This window comes from Aspergillus pseudoviridinutans, assembly GCF_018340605.1.
Source record: "Aspergillus pseudoviridinutans IFM 55266 DNA, scaffold_2, whole genome shotgun sequence".
NCBI classification, from domain to species: Eukaryota; Fungi; Ascomycota; class Eurotiomycetes; order Eurotiales; family Aspergillaceae; genus Aspergillus; species Aspergillus pseudoviridinutans.
This window is the reverse complement of record NW_025091282.1, coordinates 2191311-2215590: the sequence shown is the minus strand read 5'-3', so window position 1 is coordinate 2215590 and position 24280 is coordinate 2191311. Positions and strand designations below refer to the sequence as shown.

Here is a 24280-nt window from a genome sequence, read left to right as displayed (position 1 = left end):
CTCAATCGAGTCCAGATCGCGATTATTTGTCAGACTTGTCTGGCTGATGAAACACTAAAACCCTCCTCATACATCGTGGACGGTAAACAGGGCCTGCAAATCCAACCGCAAGTGTATGCTGACCTCTAGCCCATGTTAGTTAGAATTAGCATCTAAGTCGTCGCCGACTTCGGCTTAGATACTGGTTGGCTTGGTCGAACTGTCAGGCTACCCTGTCGAATGCTGACCTTGTCTCAGTTCACAGCCCTAAAATTAGCCCAAGGGCCAATAAGGGGACCGCCAACAAGCGCCAGATCAGAGGCTTACAAGTGGTTAGAACTACTCCGTAGAAATTCCGTGAAAGCATTTGCAGTAGAGAGTAGAACGATTCTATTTTTTTTTTTACTTTTTGGACCCTTGGAGATGCCCAATGTTTGATGGTCACTCTCTTTTAGATTTCGGTGGCGCTTTGCATACGTAGGCATTTGCGCCTCTTCCTCAACCGATGACAATGGCACTGACACTTGCAGTAAGCCGGGGATTAGGCCAGCCGTGTGGATAGGGTTCGAGTGGTGTTTATCTCCGCAGTCTTCCAACTGGATTTTAAACAAAGGGTCCTTATCCAGCCCCTGGCAGGCTCAGCTTGTCACTACCACATAGACCAACTACCAGGCTACCTACAGCCGCTGCACTACCTTATTTATGCGCATCTTCTACAATTCTGTTGGCCTCCTTTGGACTTGGTAGTATGATCATATGCAGTGTAACCAGAATAATGTCATGGAATTATGAGACATTGACATGGCAACCAATCAGTAGAGCGGGAGTACGGCTGAGATGTAATCCCGACGATCACAACATCGGACAAATGCAATCATGCTTCAGGCGAAGCTCCAATTGAAACCGCCACGACGGGAAAAAGGAGGCCCAGACCCTGAGAATCGCTTGGATTAAGTTAGTCCGGAGAGTATCCGCGAAGACGGACTGGGCGGGATCTCGACGATCAGGAATGGGTTGGGACATTTCAGGATTGTATTCTCAGTAGAGATTGATAACTTATAAGATGATATAATACTATACAGTGAAAACTTTTTGCTTTGATAGTTCAGTTCTACAAAGTACATTGACGGGTTGTTGCTATTCAATTGCCTTGGCTGGATAATCCTGTTCATGAGCCAAGATCTTCAGGGTCTTCCTACACAAAGTTGGGGCCCAAACCCTGACTGTAGCGGGTATTAACTAGGTACCTTAACTAGTACTTGTATCCAGGTAATGTAAAATGAAATGGCTGTATTTCCGCTACTGTAATGCGTACGCTGTAATTTATTTTGTAAACGTTGAACTACTAAGATACGCAATACCCAGTACCCTGCAACTCAACACTCGAGTCAGTCATATTGGATTGTGGGACTGCTTTCCCCTCACGCAGTTGTGGAGCAGAGAACCTGACTCTCTCGTTCGTTCTATTCACATTTTGCAATTTGTACTTTGGCATCCATATTTGCTAAACAGCCTATTAGACTTGATAATGGAGTACATAGTACGCGTCGGACAAGCAATCCAAACCACCAGTGCAACAGCCCCCATCAGATAGGGGACTCCCGTCTGCACCGAACCAACAAACCACACTTGCCCAAAAGGGAAAGAGAAGAAGAGAAAAGATTTTGGATATCAGGGCACGAGACAGAATCAGACCTCATAACAAAGACAAAAACAAGGCAAAGCTTAGTTGCAATAAGCTGCGTAAGCAGAAACGTCACTCGGTGGGGGTTCTCGACCTGCCCTAGCCACGCGTAGACGCTCCTAGAATTCAGAAGTGCGGTGTCTAGCACCAAGATAGTTAGACAGCTTCATGGACGGGAGTGATATCCAGATGTCTACTGGTAGGCCCTGATACCAGGGCCTACGTATGCTACCTAATCTCGATGTGCACTTAGCGCTCTACTGTGGCTGGTCATGAGGAAATACGTAAGCCACAGGGCCTCAAAATCACTCCTAGGGACGTGGTAGAACCCCCGAGGCGCCTTACTACTGCATCGCTAGCCTCATGGCGTCCTCGCTTGATGATTCGATAACTTTAATAAACCGCCAACTTACGTAGATGCATACGAATGCCCGTGGTTAGCCTGTGGGGCCCAGGCGCCTTCGACTAGGGTTGTCCGGATGAGGGCCGAAGTGGGTTAGACCGTTAGATAGGCTACGAGTGAATGTCAGGGCAGGGTTTCGCTGGATAGCAATGAGCTGAGTATTCGTACTCCGTATGTTCATAGTTTATGCACTAAAAGAACTATACTGAGATTTAGGTTGGTTCATTTGTTTCCTTCCCGTCTAGGGGCCACTATCCATGAATTTAACTCATGCGATGCAGCCGTATCACGTCAACCCTAGCGACACTGACAAGTTCACTCGTGTAAATGGGTCAGATCGCGTCATAAGTGTTTCTGCCTGGTGCAGCTGTTCTCTTGTCAGTGTCAGCCACGTATTGGACATACAGCTGCGTTTGCGATCTATGTGCTATTCTTGTTCCGTCATTGGCTCGGGTTGGTCGACAAGGAGGCTGAGCAGGGCCTACACGGTACAGGCTGTCGTTTCGCTGCTTCGGAGAGTTGCCTGGGCGTTCTCGAAGGGCGTGTCTCTCTTGATGGAAGTACACGTTGCTTGCTGTGGCTTGGATATACAAGCACTTGCGTAGCGGAGATTTGCTTTGCATTTCAGGCTTTAGATGCAACGTCAGCAAACCTGCAGCAGCTGCGCCTTGTCTATCAGGTAGTCTCTAGTTCTTGGGTGCTCAGATAATGTGACCCGCGGATTAAGGGGCTTGAAGGACGTTCAAGCTCGCTGCGAACTGGACTTGCATTGGCTACAACCCAGCAATGATCTACTGATTCAAACAAACGAGGCAGAACAGCCATGTACAGGGATAGGATGCCGCTCAACTTGTGAGTCCTGCACCATACACACTGCCTTCCAGACACCCTACTGACACTAGACTCAGCTAGCTCAAGTCAATAAACCTCCCTCTACTCGATGTCGTCAATTGAATCCGTCCACTAAACCCAGAAAACGTTGGAGCTTCTGCCGAACAATCTATGGTCTTCGGGTATACCAGCTTCTGCCCAAAAGTCCACGATTCAGAGGGCGACGGACAGACATCAGACGGCGAATCGCGATGGGAGGATTGACAAGACTTGAGTTAGTGGCACCAGACAGACCCTTCGTGACCTTCTGTACAATCTGGAGACTTATCACAGATCATAGATCGATTACTCTATTTCTCGCTGATACTTTCCTAGCCCAGCAATCTCACTAGCACCCGTTCCGCCGTCCTGGTTGCCTCCGATCCCACCGGCGCACCACAACAACAGTCGCATGCATGATCGCCTCCCTGACCTCGATCTCCGTCAGTCCATTGTTGACTGCACCGCGGATATGAACACCCCGCTCATGCGAGCGGTTCAATGCCCTCAACATCCCGATGTTGAAGAGGCTGCGCTGCTGGCGGTCTACCCGGGTTGCTCCAGATGTTTCCCCAGGCCCGCTCGGTAGTCACATCTTGTATTGGGCGGGAAAAGTCGCTTGCGCTGTTGAGGGAACGGTCAACGTGCTCGTTGCCCACAACGGCCCGGCGTGTTTCGAGGCCTTGGTTGTAGAGGTTTCTGTTTAGACAGCATGGGGGTTTTGAGGGTAGGTCTTGGGCGATTCTCTGCGGGACTGAAGTGGTAAAAGGTAATACTTCTCAAGGGAAGAGGGGAAAGGTTTCAGTGCGATCTAAGATGAGCTGGTATCGACAGCAACTCTGGCTCTGGCAAGATTCCACGGTATTCAGTCTGTTCGGCTGACAGCGGGGAGATCGTCCGGCATCTACCGCGTCCATTGTCCAGACTTTAGTATAGTTATAAGCTTATCATTAGATATGCATGTGGCATTGGCTTTAGTGAGTCTACTGTCAAATTGTCTCTCAAGCACAATAAGTTTGACCAGGCCTATTATCCTATAGAGTGCGACAGCACATTTAGGCCACAGCTGTGAATGCTATTCACGATAGTTATGCCACTACATAGGGCAACGCCATGCTATGCGATGCTCCATCACTTGGGAATGAAACCATAACTGCTACAAACTCGGCAAAACGTGGAATTGTATTATAATAGTGGCGGGTCCCATGATGTTCAGTGGCAAGAATAGTCTTGCACTACTCAGAGTAGTGGCATGGGTGTTATCAGACTGGAATGTCAGAGGGCCGGCCACCTCTGGACCCCTTCAGCCGTCCCCTAAGGTCAGCAGTGAGTACCTATGCGAAATATGACAGCCATCAACTAAACTGGAGAGACCAATAGAACGCTAGGGCCTATACATGATAGACTATGTCTACAATTCTTTCCCCAGGCGCATCATTCCAATTCTGCGCCACAACAATGAGCTAGACATGTAGTCCATCTTATCAGCAGCCGCACTAGAAGATATCGACCGATCTGGAAGCGTGGCAGGTAGTCTGAGGAATCCTGGCCCTTGTGACCGTTGCTTCCCCAGCCACTCCCGCATTCCTGACGGCGGCAGATCGACCGCGCAAGGGGGAATCCGGGAATGCATAGGGTATATGAAGCGCTCGATGATCGTTGCAATCGTTGCCAGAAACATCATCCATCCTCACATCATCCTCCACGAGTTCATTTGGATCATCAAGACATCGTCATTCTACATCCCCGAAGCAAGCCACAAGAGCTTACAAGTCTATATCCCACTCAGTCGCTCAACATGTCGCAGTCAACGCGGTCATCGATGCTCCTGAGCTTCCTCCTCCTGACCATCCTAGCTCTATCCTCCCTGGGGTCGACTCGTCCCGTCTCCAAATCAGGGAGTGGCCCGTCAAGATCTGATCTCCACTCGAGATCTGCTAGTCCCGTACGTCCCTTTCCCCTCACCACATACATACATACAACTCAACCACTAACAGCTGCGCAGAGAGTGATCCCTTCAGCCGACGAATACCGCAACCAGCTCATGAAGGATGTCTTAGACTCGCTCGGTCTCAGCGTCCTGGACAAGCTAGACGACTGGAAGTCGAAGGTAGAGGACTCCGGTGTCATCGACGACAGCAAGAGCCCCACGAACACCGTCACGGCCGATCACAACTCCTCTGTCGTCGGCGAACCCAAGAACAACTCGGATGACCAGCAGTCCCAGGACTCATCGGACCCCGTCGGGTTCGTGGATGATGTTCTCTCCACACTTGTTGACAAGTTCCACGAGGCGTTCCTCTCTCAGGATGAGGTTACGCTAGTTTGAGACGTTCTGACTAGGAGTTTCTGAATATGATGGTTTTGGTCTATCGAGAATGAGATGGTCATCTGTTTTGCGGTTTCTGTTGGCTCTTCTCTTGATGGTGCCCTTCTTTCAGGGGCGATAAACGCTTAAGCATGCTAGATGTTAATGAGTTATGATAACAAGGTTGTGTAATAGTCAGCGATAGATAATAAAAAGTACATCTTCACCAAAAGCTCTTCCTCTCATACTTCTTCGTCTTTCATCCCTGTACTCCGTAGACATCGGCATCCGCACCATGATCCGTTATCTTTTTCACTTTTAAGTCCGTCTAAACTCGGACAGCGAGTACAACCATGGTAATCACAGCTTTCGGTTTCTCGATAGCCGCCCCTTTGCCGGGCTAACTCATAGAAATAGATAGAAGATGGACAGAGTTAAGTGTAAGCTTGGCGGCGATAAGAGAGCTAAGTCCGCCACTGTCGGCATCCGGCGCGGGGTGGACCCTGCATGATGCAACAAATTGGCATCAATATTCAAGTCGACCGAGGGCAGCCGAAGCATAAATACAACAATTTTCCCTACCCTTTGCCTGAGATCAATCGCTGAGCTGCTTCTAATTGCACATAGACATCGAGTTGACACGCAATCCTCCAGTGAAAGAAAGGGAAAGAAAAAGAAGATGCCGTCTCTCGTTGGAAAAGAAGTCGGCCCTACGGGTTACGGCATGATGAGTACGTTATTCTTTAATGCGCGCCTCTACTCTCAATTGAGTTCCCTGCTGACCAGGCCAGGAATGACATGGAACCCTCAACCCCCCTCTGAAGAGACATGCTTCGAAACACTAAACACGGCCCTCGCCCTTGGTTCGAATTTCTGGAACGGTGGCGAGCTCTACGGTACCCCGGAGTATAACTCGCTGCACCTGCTGAACAAGTACTTCACCAAGTACCCTGAGAACGCAGACAAGGTGGTTCTGAGTATCAAGGGCGGCGTAAAGCCGGGCCAGCTTGTTCCGGATGGCTCGGAGGCGAATATCCGCCGCAGCGTGGACGAGTGTCTACGCGTGTTGGACGGGAAGAAGACGGTTGATATCTTCGAGTGCGCCCGGCAGGATCCTAACACGACGGTCGAGCATACGGTGACGGTCCTTGCTCAGCTGATCAAGGAGGGCAAGATCAAGGGAATTGGGCTGAGTGAGGTGGATGCGGAGACGATCCGCCGAGCGTACGTTCTACTTCTAATTTGCCATTACGCTGTTACTAATGACCGAGAACAGACACAAAGTCCACCCAATTGCCGCGGTAGAGGTTGAGCTCTCTCTCTGGGACACCCACACCCTGCAGGACGGCGTGGCCGAGACCTGTGCGGAACTGGGGATTCCACTCGTCGCGTACTCGCCTCTGGGCCGCGGAGTGCTGGCCGGTGGTTTCACGAGCCTATCTGAGATTCCCGAGGGTGACTTCCGAAAGGTGCTGCCCAAGTACCAGGACGATACCATGAAGCACAACATCAAGCTTGTCAACGAGGTCAAGGGCTTGGCCTCTCGCAAGGGCGTCGCACCCGCCCAGATCGCTTTGGGCTGGTTGCTGACCCTGAGCGACAAGCCAGGTATGCCTACCATCATTCCGATCCCTGGGGGTACAACGAGCGACAAGGTTACGCAGAATTTGCAGGGCGTTCCCCGTTTATCTGATGCCGAAATGGCAGAGCTTGACAGAATTCTCAAAGAGAATGAAGTTCGTGGTGCTCGGTACTAGGCAATTGTTCATTGTTGCAGAGAGATTTGTAGTGAATATGGTACATCTAATTACTGAGCACAGACAGCTATTCAGATATATAATCCTATAAATCTGATCTTGTCAGCATATTGCCGTGAAATGTATAGCAGAATACATTGAAGGCCAGAGAATAAGTCAGATCAAGTGTAGAATAGTCAACATGCAATCTCACAAATGACTGGAGATTGTCCGCATTGCAGAATTCTTGATTAAATCATCACGCAAGAAGAGCGGGCCGAACAATAGTACTTACACTAGACCCCAAGCTAAGCTGCTGTGTTCATTCGATGATGGCAATAGTCTATTGACGACGTGTTGTCGAGCAATTGATTGTTGTTTGAAGCTGAATAGGAGAAAAGAGAGAAGATTTGGTGGTTGTGCGGGTTTTTCTTCGATCGGAATAGCCTCATCACGTGTTGCTCGCTGCATGTATACTCGAATCAAACATCAGCATCACTCCGCAAAGTGTCGCCATTGAAGCGCTATCGGCAGCAGCTTTCAATCCAGTTCAGCATCAATCCTCAAACTCTTCATCACCGGTGTCGGCTTCAACGCCTATCCCAATGACCGAATCTCCCGGTTCCCCCCTCTCCTCGATTGCGTCCGACGAAATGTCGGATCGCGAAGACCTCAAGCATCCCTTCTCGCCGTCGGCCTCAACCCTGCCTCCTTCCAAGCGTCGTCGCACCGGTGTCGCGTCGTGGGATCGCAATACTCCTCTCTCGACCACCTTTCAAGAAGACCTACCACCAACCTCCCCCTCGTCCTCGATCTCGTCAGATACCTCCGGCGACATCCCCAACTCTCCCACCCTCCTGGCCTTGATAGGCGGCAGCCAGGATGACGACTACAGCGGCCAGGGCAACGACCAGGTTACCGTGTGTCGGTGGGAGGGATGCAACGTGGGCGATCTCGGCAACATGGATGATCTGGTCCAGCACATCCACAACGATCATGTCGGTAACCGACAGAAGAGATACTCCTGCGAGTGGTCCGACTGTCCTCGAAAGGGCCAAACGCATGCGAGCGGCTACGCACTGCGCGCACATATGAGGAGCCATACGAGGGAGAAACCATTCTACTGCGCGTTACCCGGTGAGCACCTTTCATCCGCCCTCATTCCTGCCTGACAAAATCTCCATTGAGTGCAGAGCTAACAAATCCCTCCAGAATGCGACCGCAGTTTCACCCGTTCAGACGCCCTCGCCAAACACATGCGAACCGTCCACGAGACAGAAGCCCTCCGACCCTCCGACCCCGTACCGAAAGGCCACAATGTCCCAGCCTCCGCGATGGGAACCCCCGCCGGAACTCCCGTCAGTAAACTCCAGCGTATCAGACTGAAGCTATCGCAACCTAAGGACGAGGCAGACCGCTACAGCGAGATCGCCAACGATGAGGCAGTCGTCCCCGAAGACCTCGACGAGCTCGAACTACCCGAGTTCGGTTCCGAGATCGGTCTCGACGAGCATGAACTCCAGTTCCGGCCTTACGATCTCTACCGGCTGCTTCGTCGGCAGATCCACTGGGCCGAGAAGGAAGGCCAGGAGCTGAAGGAGGAATGGGAGAAGATCAGGCCGAAGAGGAAGCAGGCGTGGCTGGAGAAGGAGACCATCTTCGACGATGTCATCGACGCCGAACTCCGGTTGTTCAGTGCCATTGTGGCCTCGGAGGGTCTCCCAGCCGAATCAGACAATGCCCCAAATGGTGTCCAGAAACAGCACGTAGCTGTGGCTGATGTAGAGGCAAGTCTGAGCCGCGACTCAATGTCGATTCCTCCATGATCTCGTGCTACGTGACTTTGTCTCCTTCTCCGTATACCTACCTACTTCCTCTCTCTACTGGTCTTTCGCGGGTTAAGCTTTCGGCGTCATTGTGGATTTTTTTACGTACTTGCGATTCAGTGTGGCACATCGGACTTTTCAGTGCATGGATGTATCTGCAGATCGAACAATAATGTCTTGTATCATTATTTTGATAGGTCGGGAATCTGGAAATCAATGTATCGTTCCACTACCTACATCGCACCAAGTCGTTGTACTCCTCTGTAGTCTTCCAGGTGCTGACCAGACTAATATCCGACTCATCTTACGCAGACTACGAAAGATCTCCAAGAGCATCCACGATCAAGCACAGAAGTGATGAGTGATGAGAATCATGTTCTTTTTGTCCCTCCCTGCAAAGAAAGCTCAGATGAAATAAGATATTCGACACAATGTCAAGCCCAGATGATCGCTAAAAGCCGCCACACCGTAAGCATCAAAGATGACATGAAGAAAAGAAGAGGTCTACAACGCATTGAATGCATCTCCCAGAAACGACGAATGATCCCAAAACGAAATCAAACTCCAGGGAGTGACCCCATAATAGAAGATACACGAAGTGAAAATAACAAATGCGAAAGGACATCACCATAGGGCCCACGCCAGTTGGGGGGCCCGTATGGGCTTGGAGAAACAGGAAACGCAAAACAGGGCCCAACACTCCATAAGGGGGGTCCCTGTAAATGGAAAAACCGACAAGATGCAGAGACGAGGCCCGACGCCCCGAAGTCGGGGGGGAACAGGTCCATATGGAAACCATGAAACTTAAAAAAGAAAAGAGTTTTACACAAATAAACCAAACATATCATGAGGAGCCCGCTCGAAACCACCTTTGTCAACTGACCAAACGCCAATGTGATGCCGTTTCACGTATGCATAGATGTAGCTCAAGAAGAGGCTTGATAAAAGGGGTAAAGGAGGAAAAGATTGAATATTGGTCTCCGAGACAAGGCATCGATGATTACCTTGTCAGACGCGCGGATGAAAGTTGATGAGTCTAATCTCTAGCAGAGTATGGAGTTGACGCAGACCCGTCCTTGTTGGCGGTTGCATTGTTCGCAGCAACGATTTTCTGATACATCGTCTGGAGTTGACGACCTCCGGCATCTTTATTCGGCCAGTAGTTGATAGCAACATATTCCCTATCAAAATGGTTAGCGAACTGGCGTACCCGCCGGTTATATGAAATGAACTCACCACAAGCGAATCTCAAGGGACGGCATGTAGTTCTCTCCTTTCAAGGTCTTCCGAATGAATCCGCCAATGTAGCCAAGCAGGTTGCGTAACTCAGAGGCGCGGCGCGCTTTACTTGTCATGCTGTCCCTAGTCAAACCGGAGACTCGCTCGAGAGAGGAAAGAATAGGTTTGAACAAGAGGCGAAGCATCTCGTCGGAATTACCGTTATCGCTCGATTTACGCTCGCTCGGTTTACGACGACGGATATCCTCGCTCGAAGCGTCAGACATTTTGCGCCGAGAACGGTCATTCTCTTGGCCAGACTTTGGACGAGAATCCCGACCAGGAGTATGGTTCCGCTCCACACTGTCACGGGCTCCATGGGTCTGAGAACGGTGTCTTGGACGGTCGGCTTCACGGTGACCCTTGCGTACGATAGACGGCGCTGGTGAGGCCGAAACACTGACGCTCGCGTTGGTCCGAGCGGTGTTCCGGTTGTTGCGATGATGGTTCTCAACAGCTCTCCTGGCAGAGACATTGGTGCCATTGGTCAACTTGTCTCTCAGCACTGACAGCAAATACTCGACCCGGCGAACCAGATGAACCGCTCCAGGAGTTTTGGTTGTCTTATCATCGGCGTTCGCGCGCTCGTTCTTCTTCTCGACACGATGCTCCTCCAAGAAGAGTTTATCGCTCAGTCCAAGTTCCGGGTCATCCCGAATCTGGGTCCAGGCACCCCATCCATGGCGGGCGACACCGACGCACAACATGCCGTCTTCCCGCGCGCCCCACGAGCATGAATAATCCGCGGCCTTTGTTGCTTCCGGAATGCGAAAGCTCTTGACGTCAGCAACTGTTGAGGTGACCTGCCTCAGAATGCGCAAGTCTCTCGGACGATCCACGATGTGGTGAGCATTCAGACGGTTAGCGCCTTTGAAATCAAACAAGACGGCCTTCCTCTCCTTCTTTGTTATCATCTTGCCTGCCTTTTCCAGTGCCTCCATCTTAGCATCGTCTTCTCGGATGAGCTTGGCAGCCATATCAGACATTTCCCGCAGAACGGCAGAAATAGTTTCCCTGTCCCTGTCCACAAGACGGGCTTCCCGCAAGAATTCTTCTGTGCGCTCATTGATGTCTCCATAACGTACGAGGGCCCGATAAAGATGGCGGATCTCTTTATGATTAAGAGGACGTTTCGGGTCCAGTTGGTGACTTTCGTCAGAGCTGTCCCCTTCGTCGACCGTAACCTGAGCTCTGGCTCGTCGCTTAGCTTTTCTTTCTTCGCGAGACTCCTGCCCATCAGCGGGAGCATTGCGTTTTCGAGGCCGACTCATCTCGATCTGTTCAGCGAGGTACCGTTCGTCCGCCTTGCGCTTTTCCTCGGCTTTAATTTCGTCCAATTGATCCTTGGGGATGATATCGTCCCAAGTAAGATCGTCGACTTTGATGTCAACGAAGTCAAATGCTTTGAGGAATTCCTCGCCACCGTCCGCTTGAATACCTTCGGCCTGTTCTGTCTGGTGTAATTCTGCGTTGGCCAGCACCGAATCAATGTCGAGCTGTTCCAATTTCTGTTGATTTCCAGTTTGTTCGAACATCTTTTGACCGCGGCGTTTGAGAATACGGGAAATGTCCTCGGTGGAATTCGGTTCGCTAACGGCAATGCCACTCCGGGCCATCTTGTTCTGAATTTCCGAGGCTTCTTTATCAGTGACACCCCTTTGAATAGTGATGAACTCGAGCAGCAACTTGTTGCGAGCCCGCTCGATAACTTCTTCTTCAACAGTATCTTTCGAAACAAGACGATATACGCTGACTGGTCTGGTCTGACCGATTCGGTGTGCTCGGGCCATTGCCTGAAGATCAGCCTGCGGGTTCCAGTCCGAGTCGAACAGAATGACAGTATCAGCAGTCATCAGGTTGATACCCAGACCACCTGCCCGAGTAGACAGAAGGAAGCAAAAATCGCTACTCTCGGGGGCATTGAAATGCTCAATAGCCAGGCGACGGGCAGCAGCAGGAATCGTTCCATCCAAGCGTTGATACGAGTAGCCACGAGACTCCATATATTCGCCGAGCAGGTCAAGCATTTTCACCATCTGGCTGAAAATCAAGACGCGGTGACCATCTCGTTTCAACTTGGCCAAGAGCTGGTCGAGAAGCATCATCTTCCCGCTGCTTGTGATGAGTGCCCTCAATACGTCCTCACGACGCGTGCTTCCTTCCAGTATCTTGGCTTCAGCATTAGGGAACATGAATGGGTGATTGCTAGCCTTCTTCAATTCCATCATGATGTTCAGAAGTGACTGCTTTTGACCCTGTGCGCCATCATTCAAAGCGGCGTAGTTCTTCGTAAGAATGTTTTTGTAATACTCCAGCTGCACGTCTGAAAGCTCAACGCGAATGATCTTCTCCGTTTTAGGAGGAAGGTCAGATTCGACCTTCGACTTTGTGCGGCGAAGCATGTAAGGTTGGATGGCGTTCGTCAATGCAGCTAATTTCTGAGAAGCCGCTTCAGCATTGAGGTCCATATCCACGTCCACATCTATCACGCCAGGATTCAAGAAGTCCATGAGTGCGGACAGCTCAGCGAGATTGTTCTGAATAGGAGTTCCAGTAATGAGAAGACGAGCGGGAGATCTGAATTCCAGCAGCTTCTGATACAACTGCGAATCACGATTCTTCAAGCGATGAGCTTCGTCGACGGCCATGAACTGCCACTTGAACTGGCTCAGGAAAGTTGAGTCCTGGAGCACATACTCGTAGGTAGTAAGGAGCACGTTGAACTTTGCACGCCTAGGATTCCCGTCGATCATCAGTTCATAATCTTTGAGCATGGTGCGCGCGGCTTCGTTGCCATTGTAGACCACATAGTTCAGATCGGGGGACCAATTGTCAAAGGTTTCAGCCCAGGATGGCATGGTCGACAGGGGGACGACGACGATGAAAGGCCCCTGCTGGCGTCTAACATGACGCAGCCACGCGATGAAAGCGACCGTCTGAACGGTTTTACCCAGTCCCATCTCGTCAGCGAGAACGACGTTACGGTTCTTGACCCAGTTAAACGCCATGAAGTTGACTCCCTTGACTTGGAAATCTTTCAGTTCGCCGTTCTGTAGAAAGCTCGGTGTGCCCTTGATTGGTTCGAAGTGTTTGCGAGTGGCAGGGTTCATCTCGGTCTTGTCCGACAAGGGTGGATGAGAGGAACGGTCCAAGAAGCGATCGACCTCGCGTTGAGCAATCTCGCTGACGAGACTTTCGCTCTCCCAGGTACAAGAGTCGTAAAACAGCCGCTTCCATTTGACGAGGTACTCTGTTCCCTCATCACCATCCCGCATCGCGATCACTCTTTCAACATGTTTGTAATCTTCAATGGCCTCGACATCTCTTTCACGGTCGAGGTTCCACTTTTCACGCTCCTCGGGTAGGGCATCTCCGTCATGATTCATACGTAGCTCTTCAGAAAGCACCTTGCGAATGTAGTTATCAACTCTGCGAGTGCCGCGGCAGTTATCGATGAGGGATTTGTAAGTCTCCCACGTGGCATGATAATGTGATTTCCCCTGCCATTTGATGTAAAATTCAAAGGAGTGCTCATCAACATCGTTGTCACCTGGACTGACACCCTCTCTGGGGCGGTGATTTAGCACGACATCTACAGCTGGACGGTCGTCTTCCACTTGGTTTGCCTGGTAGTTGTCCATAACCTCATCAGGTTCATCCAAGAACATGTCGTCATCATCATCATCTTCATTGTAATTGGAGACACGACGAGAAGCATTCCGCGTCGAGAAACGGATCTCAGCATGTGAAGGTTCTTTGTTCAACGCTGGCTGCAGCATACGACGACGTTTCGCCTTACTCGTACGAGAAGGTCCGCCATACTCGTCATCGTCCGACTCGGCAGAGTAGGAAGACTGACTAGCAGGAGGGGATGGGCGCTTCGAGGACCGCTGTGAGGCTACCGGGCGCCGACGCTTGGTGCGTGAGACCCTAGCGACAGACTCTGACTCTGAGGATGTGGATTGAACAACCTGGCGTGTTGTCCGAGCTCGTCCGCTACGGCGAAGACCATACAAATCTGGGTTCTGCCTGATGAAGTCTGTTTCACTCAGAGATGATGATTTACGTTTGATGCCACGCTTGATCTCCGATGACGAGGAATTTCCGATGCTGGATGGGCTGCTACCTTTCTCGCTACTATCCGTAGCAGAGTAACTGCCAACCCCCTCAGCATCAGGAGAGCCGCTATGATACGACTCATCCTCCATCTCCGCATCGGGCGATGACTCTGACGATGAGAAATTGTTTGACTGCTCGGAGAGATTGTAACTGGCATTGTTATCAGCCAGTTCGCCGTTCACGGCTGGAGAATTCGAGGTGAGGGAGGGAGAAAGGCCGTTAGACAATGCCATGTTGGCAATATTGTCGGAGGGTGATGGGATCACCATGCTAGTGGCTGTTGATGAAGAGAAAAGTCAGCATTGAAGATTGATTCGGGGTCGAAGCGGCACGAAAAGCAAAGGTATGTGTAGAGCAGCACTACGCGACTCCATTTCCAGCAAATAGAAGCTAGGAAGCCTGTGATAGCCGACAGGAGACAAGGTATGATGCAAGGACATGGTTTGGATGACGGATTGGATAGAACGCGACAGGAAGTATTGAGGAAACGACGGCGAAAGAGGAGGGCGAGCGTCAATCCCAGAACCAGGATCAGAGCCGACAGACAGCCCAGATGACTGAGAGAATTCAGAGAGACATGAGGACAGAAAGATGCAACGATATTCTTGAGTTCGGTGGGTCGATAACGTGGAGAAGTACCCCAGCCAACAGAACCAGGACACGGGCTGTAAAAGGGAAAGAGAAGGAAATACTCACAATTCATAGCGAGGTGACCCCGAAAAAGGGAGGAACGTACGAGACAATGTTGAATCAATAGGGATTGATATGTTGGTGTTGGGAGAAAGAATCATAAAGTGGGTGGTGGAGAGAGAGCGAGCAACACCAGATACGGATGGGAGAATAATATGATGAGGGAGTAAGAAAGAGAGGTAGGTAAGGTTGGCCGCCGGGCTGCGGGCTGGGAGGTGGACGAGTCGCAGTGAAGAGATGGCTTTGCGGCCTGAGACTCAAGGCTGCAAGACCACGCCATACCATATACAGTCTAGTGAGCCCACAAGCGAGTCCCCAACAGGTATGGCGGCACATCTGGCATCACGTGGCCGACTCTCGCCAGCGTGTAGAAATTCACTGCTTCGGAGGACGGCGCAGTAATTTTCCAGCCTGGACCGGGTCTGAAGAGAAATTTTTCGAGGATGGACCGAGGGCCAATCACCAGCCAGGGAAAATAATAATAACGTAGAGCCTTAGGTACTCAACCTAAAAGAAACTGAGCTGTGGCCTGAGGCATCATAGAGGTGCCCACAATGCCAGACATAGTTTTCTCCTCCCCCCATTGAGAGCCCCTCATTTTCGACGCCTCCATAAAGAAACCTCGCTCTCGTCCGCTTGCATTCATACCTAGTGGCTCTTTGTCAGCTTTTCTTGTCCGGGTTTCTGGCTCTTTCGTATAAATTCAGCCAGGACAGCTGTCGCGACGTCATCTACGCATCTGCTAGAGGTCACGTCAGAGCCATACTTGCTGTTATATCTGCTTGGTCGAGGAGACTTGCGTCTGTTGATTATCTGTCTGCGCGTGCTTTCAATCTGATACTTGGGCACCATGTCTGACAAGCTTACTCGGTGAGTCTGTTTCTCGGAATCTCTGCCGTTTCTCGAGAACTGAGTGCTAATTGCTTCTACTCTATATAGTATTGCCATTGTCAATAGTGACAAAGTGAGTTACTTCGTTGCCCCTCGAGAAGCTATATCATGGTCGCGTCGCATTTACTTACCCTGATACTTTCTGTTCTGTAGTGCAAACCCAAGGTATGATTGAAATTGGGATCTTCCTCTGATGTCCAGAACATGGCTGATCGTCACAGAAATGTCGCCAAGAGTGTAAAAAGTCTTGCCCCGTCGTCCGTACCGGAAAGCTCTGTATCGAAGTGACGCCGGAGTCTAAGATCGCCTTCATCTCGGAACGCCTTTGCATCGGTTGCGGTATCTGTCCTAAGAAATGTCCTTTCGGTGCCATCCACATTATCAACTTGCCCACAAACTTGGAAACCGAGGTCACCCACCGTTATTCGGCCAACAGCTTCAAGCTTCACCGTCTCCCTATGCCCCGTCCCGGTCAGGTCCTTGGTCTTGTTGGAACAAACGGTATCGGAAAGAGTACTGCTTTGAAGATTCTTAGCGGCAAGCTGAAGCCCAATCTCGGACGCTACGACAACCCTCCCGATTGGGAAGAGATTCTGAGATATTTCCGTGGTTCCGAACTGCAGAGTACGTATACTGCCGAGTCACAAAAAGCCCTGGATAACTGGTCTATGATTTCTAACTTTCATAGACTACTTTACCAAGGTTCTAGAAGACAACCTGAAGGCTGTGGTCAAGCCCCAGTATGTCGACCAGATTCCTCGGGCTGTGAAGGGTCCGGTCAAGAACGTCGGGGATCTCATCAAGGCTCGCTCTCAGATGGACAATATGGAGCGCATCCTGGATAATCTTGGTATGGCTTTTTGATGAACACAACCTTTAAATTAACGAAACTGACTCTATTCGTAGAACTCAGACAGGTACAGGACCGTGACATTGACCACTTGTCTGGTGGTGAACTTCAACGCTTCGCTATTGGTCTTGTTTGCGTGCAGAAGGCCGACGTGTAAGTACCACCAGCATGCAGTCATATCCGCTCTCACTAACGGAATTGTAGGTACATGTTTGACGAGCCATCTTCCTACCTCGATGTCAAACAGCGTTTGGCGGCAGCCCGCTCTATTCGTGAGCTTCTGCGCCCTGACGACTACGTCATTGTTGTCGAGCACGATTTGTCCGTCCTTGACTATCTTTCCGACTTTGTCTGTGTGCTCTACGGTAGACCTGCTGTCTACGGTGTTGTTACACTTCCTGCTTCTGTCCGTGAAGGTATCAATATCTTCCTGGATGGTCACATACCCACCGAGAATCTTCGGTTCCGCGAGGAGTCTCTGACTTTCCGTCTGGCTGAGGCTGGCGATGACTTCATGGTTGACAAGGCCCGTGCTTTTACCTACCCAAGCATGGAGAAGACTCTTGGCAATTTCCACCTGAAGATCGACTCCGGTTCATTCACTGACTCTGAAATCATTGTCATGATGGGTGAGAACGGAACTGGCAAGACTACGTTCTGTAGAATGCTCGCTGGTGCCGAGAAGCCTGACGGCAACGTCAGCATGCCCCGCATGCACATCAGCATGAAGCCTCAGAAGATCACACCCAAGTTCCAGGGTACCGTGCGTCAGCTCTTCTTCAAGCGTATCAAGGCTGCTTTCCTTTCGCCTCAGTTCCAGACCGATGTGTACAAGCCCCTCAAGATTGATGACTTCATCGACCAGGAAGTCCAGAACCTGTCTGGTGGTGAATTGCAACGTGTTGCTATTGTCCTTGCCCTCGGAATGCCGGCCGATATCTACGTGATCGACGAGCCTAGCGCTTACCTTGACTCCGAGCAACGTATCGTGGCTGCCAGAGTCATCAAGCGTTTCATCATGCACACCAAGAAGACCGCTTTTATTGTCGAGCACGATTTCATCATGGCTACCTATCTCGCTGACCGTGTCATTGTCTTTGACGGCAAGCCTTCTGTTGACGCGCACGCCAATACCCCCGAGTCGCTGGTCACCGGTTGCAACACTTTCTTGAGAAACCTGGATGTCACCTTCCGTCGTGATCCCAACAGTTACCGTCCTCGTATTAACAAATACAACAGTCAGATGGACCAGGAGCAGAAGTTGGCTGGCAACTTCGTAAGTCGCCCAAATCCGACCCGTGCAAATCTATTTTATGCCATGCTAACATGCTTCATCTTTAGTACTTCTTGGAGGAAGAGAGTTGAAAAGGTCATTCCAGGCAAACATAATCGCAACCATCACAGGGACGATGGTCGCGACGCTGACCAGCGGCGACGTCGTGGTCAATGGAAAACCCTTCGTTTAGTGGCGTTATTCGGCGTTCGTGGGGCCTCGCGTCGCCGCAGCCGTGGCGTGTGCCTCGTTGGCGATCCAGCTGGTGCTTCGGATGAGGAGGATGACGATGGCGACAATGTTGAGTAGGGACAGTTGGTGTATCTGTTCCCGGTTCACACTTTGCTGTGTTCACATGTCGTCATCCGTCTTCGTCCCTTCTGATGCCCCATATCCGCGCACCCTGTTGGGCCAGTCATCCTATCTTCTTTGTAACCAGAATGCAGGCAACCTGGGCCGACATGGGTTTTACTGGGTATTGGTGTGCTTTGGCTGGCGTGATCATATTCGGAGTTGGGTCTCTCAAAATTCTTCGATGATGTTATGATATTGTATAGATGGTCCCATGACCAATGTGAATTCAGTGAAGACAAAAGAGAGCTGGGAAATGGTCAAGTCAGGTGGCCACTGTCATAATCTCAGGTAGCATATATAAGCTATTTTTTTCTCCACTGTCTTGCTTCTTTCTGTTAATGACTCGTGTGATCGTCTTGCAGGTATGGTGTTGGACAGTTATATGTATCTGCCAGAGTCAAGTGCCAGCCAAATATATTCTAATGCAAGTCCTCCACTCAATCATTTTGGATGATCGGCTAGACATAGCCATTTGTCTGAACGACAAGGATCAACCTGCGCTACTGATATATATCTCTCTGCTATATCGCTCAGTATCAAGCAGGAAAACATAAATACGATCCATGGCATAGCTACTAGAGGGTACGACCTGTGTGCCTCTCATATGGAAGGACATACATACGTCTACGTAGTCAACTTCATGAAGATTGAAATGCCAATCTCCCATCCAACCAGTAATTGTAGGACTACCAATACACAGCTACGTACATCAACCGACTAGTCCTCCTCGATTTCTCCCTCTTCGCTGCCAGAGTGCACAGCCTTTTCTTCGTTCTTGGCTTCTTCCGCGGCAGGAGTTGGTTCTTGACGCTCCCTGTCCCTCTTGGAACCCCTACTACGGTCTCGCTCGCGACTCTCACGCCGATAGCGCTTCGCAGAGCGACTGGCGACGCTTTCTGTATCGCTGTCTCTCCGGCGCCTCCGGTCGTTGCTGACGGTGCTTCGTGTGTCCCCACCGTAATCCAGCTCATCCCGACTTCCACGAGGGTCACCGCGAGTGCGATAGAGTCTTTCGCGCTCTTCTTCCCGATCCCTTCGTTCACGATCATAGTGGCTCAGAGACCGAGAGCTGCGCTCTCGATCCCAATCCCGATCGCGGTAACGGTCTCGGTCCTTCTCTCTCTCGCGATCCCTGTCACGGTCCCGATCGTCGCGCTTCTCGCGGATCGGAGATAAGCCGCTGACTTTTCTGTAGGACCGCTCGCGATCGGCCTGAGCTTTACGACGGTCTGCTTCATAGGCGTCGGGCTCAGGTGTGCGACTGAGACGACTAGGAGGCCCTCGTCTCTCGCCTCTGCGGTGATCACGATCGTAATGTTCTCGCCTGCTTCCACGGTCTCTGTCTCGATCGCGCTCCCGCTCCCTGTCCACTTCCTCTTCCTTCTCCTTCAGCCGACGGATGAACTTGTCAAAAGCCACTTGGCGAAGCTCATCTGATTCAATCGCCTTGTATTCCTCCAGCTTCTCGATCCTCGGACGCACTTGGTCCCAAGTGTCGGTTGGGCGTATAGGAGGTTCCAGACGTTTCATCCGCGAGCGTAAGGCATCGATAGCACGTCGCTGATGACGATCCGCGGCATGCTTCTCCTCCTCGCTTCTCCGGATAGCTTTCTCTTTGATGCGATCAAAGAGGAGTTGGAGTATGTCAGAATCGAGGTTCGCCGTGCGACGGTCTGAAAGGATGATAGACTGAAACTCTTCAAACGTGGTCTTTGGCGTGACCTCATAGCGCTTATCCTAAAGGGAACACGTCAGTGAATAGGTTCAAGGAAACAGGGTGTAAGGAACTTTACATCGAGAACATCCAACACGTCATTCCGTGGCCCCCGCAATGATCGTTCCTCTTCTTCTACCATGTCCCAAAAGAGATCCAAGGGAGTAGACCCCGAGTTCCCTAGCATTGCAAGGTAGCGTGGATCCTCGTGAATCAACGGGTAGATGTTCATCCACTTGCTGCCAGCTTTGATCTTGCCTTGGGCCTTCAGTTCCTTCAAGAGCTCGATGAAGTTCTCACGAGCGTGGCGTTCTCTTCTCGCCTTTGCTGCCTTCTGCTGTTGACGTGCATCATTGAACTCCCGCTCAAGGGACTTGATGTGGTTTTCAAAAGCGGTCAAAATATCAGACTTGCTCAGGGTTCTGAACTTATCATCACTTTGAATCTTGTCATTAGACTGGATTATAGCCTGTGCTTCAGACCACCGCGTGTAAGGCTCTAGGTTCAAAGAATTCAAGATATTGACCAGCTCATCGAGTGCAGCCCTGCGCCGCGCAGCCTCCTGCTCCACGTGATCCTTCTTCAGTTCGAGTATGTACTCCTCGAAGAGCTGTCGCCTTTCGTTCTCATCGTTGGTGGACCTGAAGATCGTCTCGCCTTCGATAATGGGACGGATCGTCTTCCAGCGGCTATAGTGCTTGATCTCAGGATGGCTTTTCAGCATAGTATTAAAGTCGGTTCGGAGCTTAGCAAATCTTTCCTTGGCTCGATCCTTCTCCTGCATGCGGAGCTCGACCGCGTACTTCTCAAAAGCTGCCTTTCGGTCTCTTGGGTCCTTCAAAGCACGGTATTGAGGATCTTTAATAGTCGCGCGCATTGTCTGCTCCCATGACCAGTCAGCCTGAACGTTGTGGCGCTTAAGCATCTTCATAAAAGCGTTCTCAGCTTCTTCGAGGGAATTATACTCTGGCTCTGCCTGCGCAGTTCCCAGTGCCGGAGCGGCCGAAATTCCATTGACATCCATGGAGCTGAAACCACCGCGCCGGTCGCCATAGCCTCGGTCATAATCGTCGCGGTCACGCTGTTGTGGATGGGAGGGAAACGAGCTGACTCCGCCTGCGACAAACGTTGGGGCCCTGCGTGCAAAACATGGTTAGTACCTGACGGCACATCTAAGCAACTGGAGCTTCCTTACGCTACAGGGGCCGGTTGAGGTGCCTGAACCTGCGCCAAAGCATCTTTGTAAACATCTGGCATCTCCCAAGTGCTTTGCTTAGTTTCCGTGTTGTACCAGTATTTCCGTCCACCCTCAGCAGTATATTCTTTCCATGGCTGATTGGCTAGAGCTCGCTGCGAACGTAAGAAAATATTAGCACAAACATGAGCACAGCGAGACTCGGAATAGCAAACAAACCTCGACAGGAGTCATCAATTCGACGGGCTTCTGCCACTGTGTAGCTTTGGTCTGAACATTGTAATAATACACTCTGCCGTCGGCATTGCGCGCCTCCTGCCACAGAGGCGGTGCAGCTGCTGGTCCAGTCATGGGATTCATGATGCTTGATGAGCAAATGTTTCCAAGGAAGGAAAACTGCTCTGTAATGGATGAAGATCCTGATGCGCGGAAAATGTAGATGAAGCTCTCCCGTTAGTTTCCCTTGTCCAGTGAAGGTTGTTTGTTATGTTTGCATCGGGACCCCAACACTCCTTATCATAGTCATCACCAGAATTGGCATAAAATAACACTGGAAAATGGTCATTTCACGCTACAATAATCATTGAGCGACATCTTATTCGAGTTGCTCACCTTTCTAGTTATTTAAGACTTTTTTTTTTTGCAAGCGACACGCGAGCATGTGCTTTCGTTATGCCGAGTCTTGATATCCCTGGAGAATTCCTGAGACATGCTGTGCTAGATACAGTTGTCCCACATGCTTCAAATATAGATCTGGAGGCTACTCTGGCAAAGGCCTTGGAAGGGGGGGCTGACGACCTATCTTCCGTACTGTCCTTAATACCTCAGCGGTCACTCCTGTTCTTCGGTACGCGGAAAGACAACCTCCTGATGGGACTCCTATCTCTTACTCATGTAAAGTATCACAGATGAATTTTGCACCGCGTGCATCGTTCTCAGATTGTCCGATTGCTCGCGGGCGAGCTTGAAACATCACCTTCCAAACCTTGAAGTCAAGCTTGAGGTTTTTGCCATTGACCCCGCCGAGGCAGTCTCTGAGAATCCGACACCTACGAGGGACCTGATATTCTCAGGGGTTGTAAGTGGGCAGGAGGAACCGCTGGTAGTCGTGAATGAGTTTGAAGGGGAGACAGGGACTGGTAATCATGTGTATGTGATCTGGAGTATTGAGACTTTTCTCAGTAAGTTCCCCGATGTCTGACACTCCAGTTTGTTTTTTACTGATTGACCTTTTCAGGACGCCCTCGCGTACGGATCCAACACCCTTCGCTTATCTTCATAGCCTCAGCCAGTCTCAATCTGAGCGATAGTCAACAACAAGAATCCGCTGATGACGACTATCTTCCTCCGCTGGTTCCTGCTTCGACAAATATTTTGCAACCTTTGTCAACAGATAAAGCTTTGAACAAAATTGACCCTTTCCTACCTGCGTCCAGGCTTCTACGAGTCGTACCTGCGCAATATAGCGAAGATCCTATATACAATGTCCAGCAACGATCAGGCCATCCCATCCGTGTGGTTCCTGCAGCCAGCGCCAGGATACGGTACTCTCGACTGAACTCGTTCTCTGGGCGACCTACGACAGTTGCGAGTCTGGATTTTGAGGTCACGCCATTTCTTAACTGCGATGTGTTATTCGATAAAGCTGAACTTCGGTTATCAGATGGGAAGATTGAAACCTTATCTGATGATCCCGGACTCAAGCCCCCGATCATATGTCGACCAAGGGATGATGTGACTCTAATCTATAAATTGACACCTGAGTACAGCCAGGATCCTAGTCCCTCGACCACCGTGTTAGTCAGCGTCTTGGATATATCCCTGGAGGCAGTCATCCAAGTATCAGAAGACTGCCACCCACGAATTCTTATGCAGTGGAGGACAAACATTGACTTCTCCATGGTCTTGAATCCAACCTTCGGTGGTCCTAGTCAAGCCTTGCAACGGAGTAACCGCCCAGCAAGTCTTTCTGTGGGGCCAAATCAAGTGAACGTCGCAGCCGCCGGTCCTCCTTCCAGCCTGAGCTCCTTGAGAGACAGAGCCTCTTCGATCACGGACATGGGAGTCACAATCTCGTTTTCTGGTCCTGATAAGGTGGAAGTTGGCAAGCCATTCTCCTGGGATGTCTTTATCGTCAACCGATCTATGAGTGCGCGTAAATTCGCCATGATTGCCATTCCTCGCAGGAAACGAGCCGATCCGAGAGGACATGTAGCCAGGCCTTCTTCGTCGTCCATCTCGAGTCGTAAAGAGGATGGGGTTGCAGAAGCAGTGACGGACGACAACATTGTCCATGCGATGCAAAAGAGCGTGGCGGGCCAGGAAGCTGAGCTCGTATGTCTCAGCACGGACATACGCATTGGGTAGGTCTCTTTTTGAAGGCCTATTTCATAAGAAGATATCTGACTAACCCATAATTAGACCCCTTCCACCGGGAACGTGTTATTCAACCGAGTTGAAACTGCTTCCCCTTGCAGTGGGGTCTCTTCACTTAGAAGCCGTGCGCCTTGTGGACGCCCATTCGAGCGAAACTACCGATATCCGAGATCTTCCCGACATAGTAGCCTTTGATCGAAAGGGTGTGCCCTGTACAGTATAAATTACTTGTACTTCTGAAGGATGCCTCGAGCGCCCGATCTGTGAAAGGAGTCTCTCCAAGATAGAGTAGGCCAAGTAGCCAGACAAATGTATGATATACCCTAATTTGTGGCCTTGTATTTTTAATTGGCATTAATGTCTGACAATCTACCACTTGACACTACTTTATTATCATCAAATTAGCGGACTTCGTACACAATCAGAAGCGAAAGTTGTGGTGATGTATTAGGTGTATATATTAGCGGGGAACTGGGGCGGCAAGGCGCACACTAGACGAAAGGCTAATTAATCATTTGTGGGCTGGCGATAAGGATCATGCGGATGGATGCCTTATGAAAACCCCGTTGGATCATTGCATGCAGTTGAACAGTCCGGGGTCTTCTCCTTCAGACCAGGTGGATATACTCCATAGTTCATCCACTTCGTCTATGTTCATCATTTGTTCATCCTTGGAATACATGATACTGACGTGACCGAACGCAAGACGGTGTTGCTAGTTTTTCCCTGCCGCC

At 50.6% G+C, this 24280-nt stretch overlaps 7 protein-coding genes across 7 annotated transcripts; 5 read left to right on the top strand and 2 right to left on the bottom strand.

Annotated features, from left to right (window-relative positions):
• Positions 1-4734: 4734 nt before the first annotated feature.
• Asppvi_002833 (uncharacterized protein) lies at positions 4735-5265 on the top strand (the record flags this gene model as incomplete). Its single annotated transcript, XM_043298812.1, has 2 exons — positions 4735-4881; positions 4942-5265. The coding sequence occupies 2 exons, from the start codon at positions 4735-4737 to the stop codon at positions 5263-5265; spliced, it is 471 nt and encodes a 156-aa protein (XP_043154747.1).
• Positions 5266-5923: 658 nt separating this feature from the next.
• On the top strand, positions 5924-7001 carry Asppvi_002832 (aldo/keto reductase family protein; the record flags this gene model as incomplete). Its single annotated transcript, XM_043298811.1, has 3 exons — positions 5924-5975; positions 6036-6468; positions 6521-7001. The coding sequence occupies 3 exons, from the start codon at positions 5924-5926 to the stop codon at positions 6999-7001; spliced, it is 966 nt and encodes a 321-aa protein (XP_043154746.1).
• Positions 7002-7585: 584 nt separating this feature from the next.
• Positions 7586-8806, top strand: Asppvi_002831 (C2H2-type zinc finger protein; the record flags this gene model as incomplete). Its single annotated transcript, XM_043298810.1, has 2 exons — positions 7586-8117; positions 8193-8806. 2 exons carry the CDS (start codon positions 7586-7588, stop codon positions 8804-8806), a joined length of 1146 nt encoding a protein of 381 aa, XP_043154745.1.
• Positions 8807-9842: 1036 nt separating this feature from the next.
• Asppvi_002830 (chromatin-remodeling ATPase CHD1) lies at positions 9843-14472 on the bottom strand (the record flags this gene model as incomplete). The annotated part of the gene is made up of 2 exons (XM_043298809.1): positions 9843-9987; positions 10043-14472. 2 exons carry the CDS (start codon positions 14470-14472, stop codon positions 9843-9845), a joined length of 4575 nt encoding a protein of 1524 aa, XP_043154744.1.
• Positions 14473-15743: 1271 nt separating this feature from the next.
• On the top strand, positions 15744-18216 carry Asppvi_002829 (Fe-S cluster-binding ribosome biosynthesis protein; the record flags this gene model as incomplete). The annotated part of the gene is made up of 6 exons (XM_043298808.1): positions 15744-15763; positions 15833-15857; positions 16006-16408; positions 16473-16634; positions 16691-16787; positions 16839-18216. 6 exons carry the CDS (start codon positions 15744-15746, stop codon positions 18214-18216), a joined length of 2085 nt encoding a protein of 694 aa, XP_043154743.1.
• Positions 18217-18978: 762 nt separating this feature from the next.
• Asppvi_002828 (snoRNA-splicing protein PRP40) lies at positions 18979-21530 on the bottom strand (the record flags this gene model as incomplete). Its single annotated transcript, XM_043298807.1, has 4 exons — positions 18979-19998; positions 20055-21111; positions 21171-21325; positions 21390-21530. 4 exons carry the CDS (start codon positions 21528-21530, stop codon positions 18979-18981), a joined length of 2373 nt encoding a protein of 790 aa, XP_043154742.1.
• Positions 21531-21842: 312 nt separating this feature from the next.
• Positions 21843-23769, top strand: Asppvi_002827 (TRAPP trafficking subunit Trs65 domain-containing protein; the record flags this gene model as incomplete). The annotated part of the gene is made up of 4 exons (XM_043298806.1): positions 21843-22017; positions 22079-22351; positions 22408-23533; positions 23592-23769. The coding sequence occupies 4 exons, from the start codon at positions 21843-21845 to the stop codon at positions 23767-23769; spliced, it is 1752 nt and encodes a 583-aa protein (XP_043154741.1).
• Between the last annotated feature and the right edge of the window lie 511 nt (positions 23770-24280).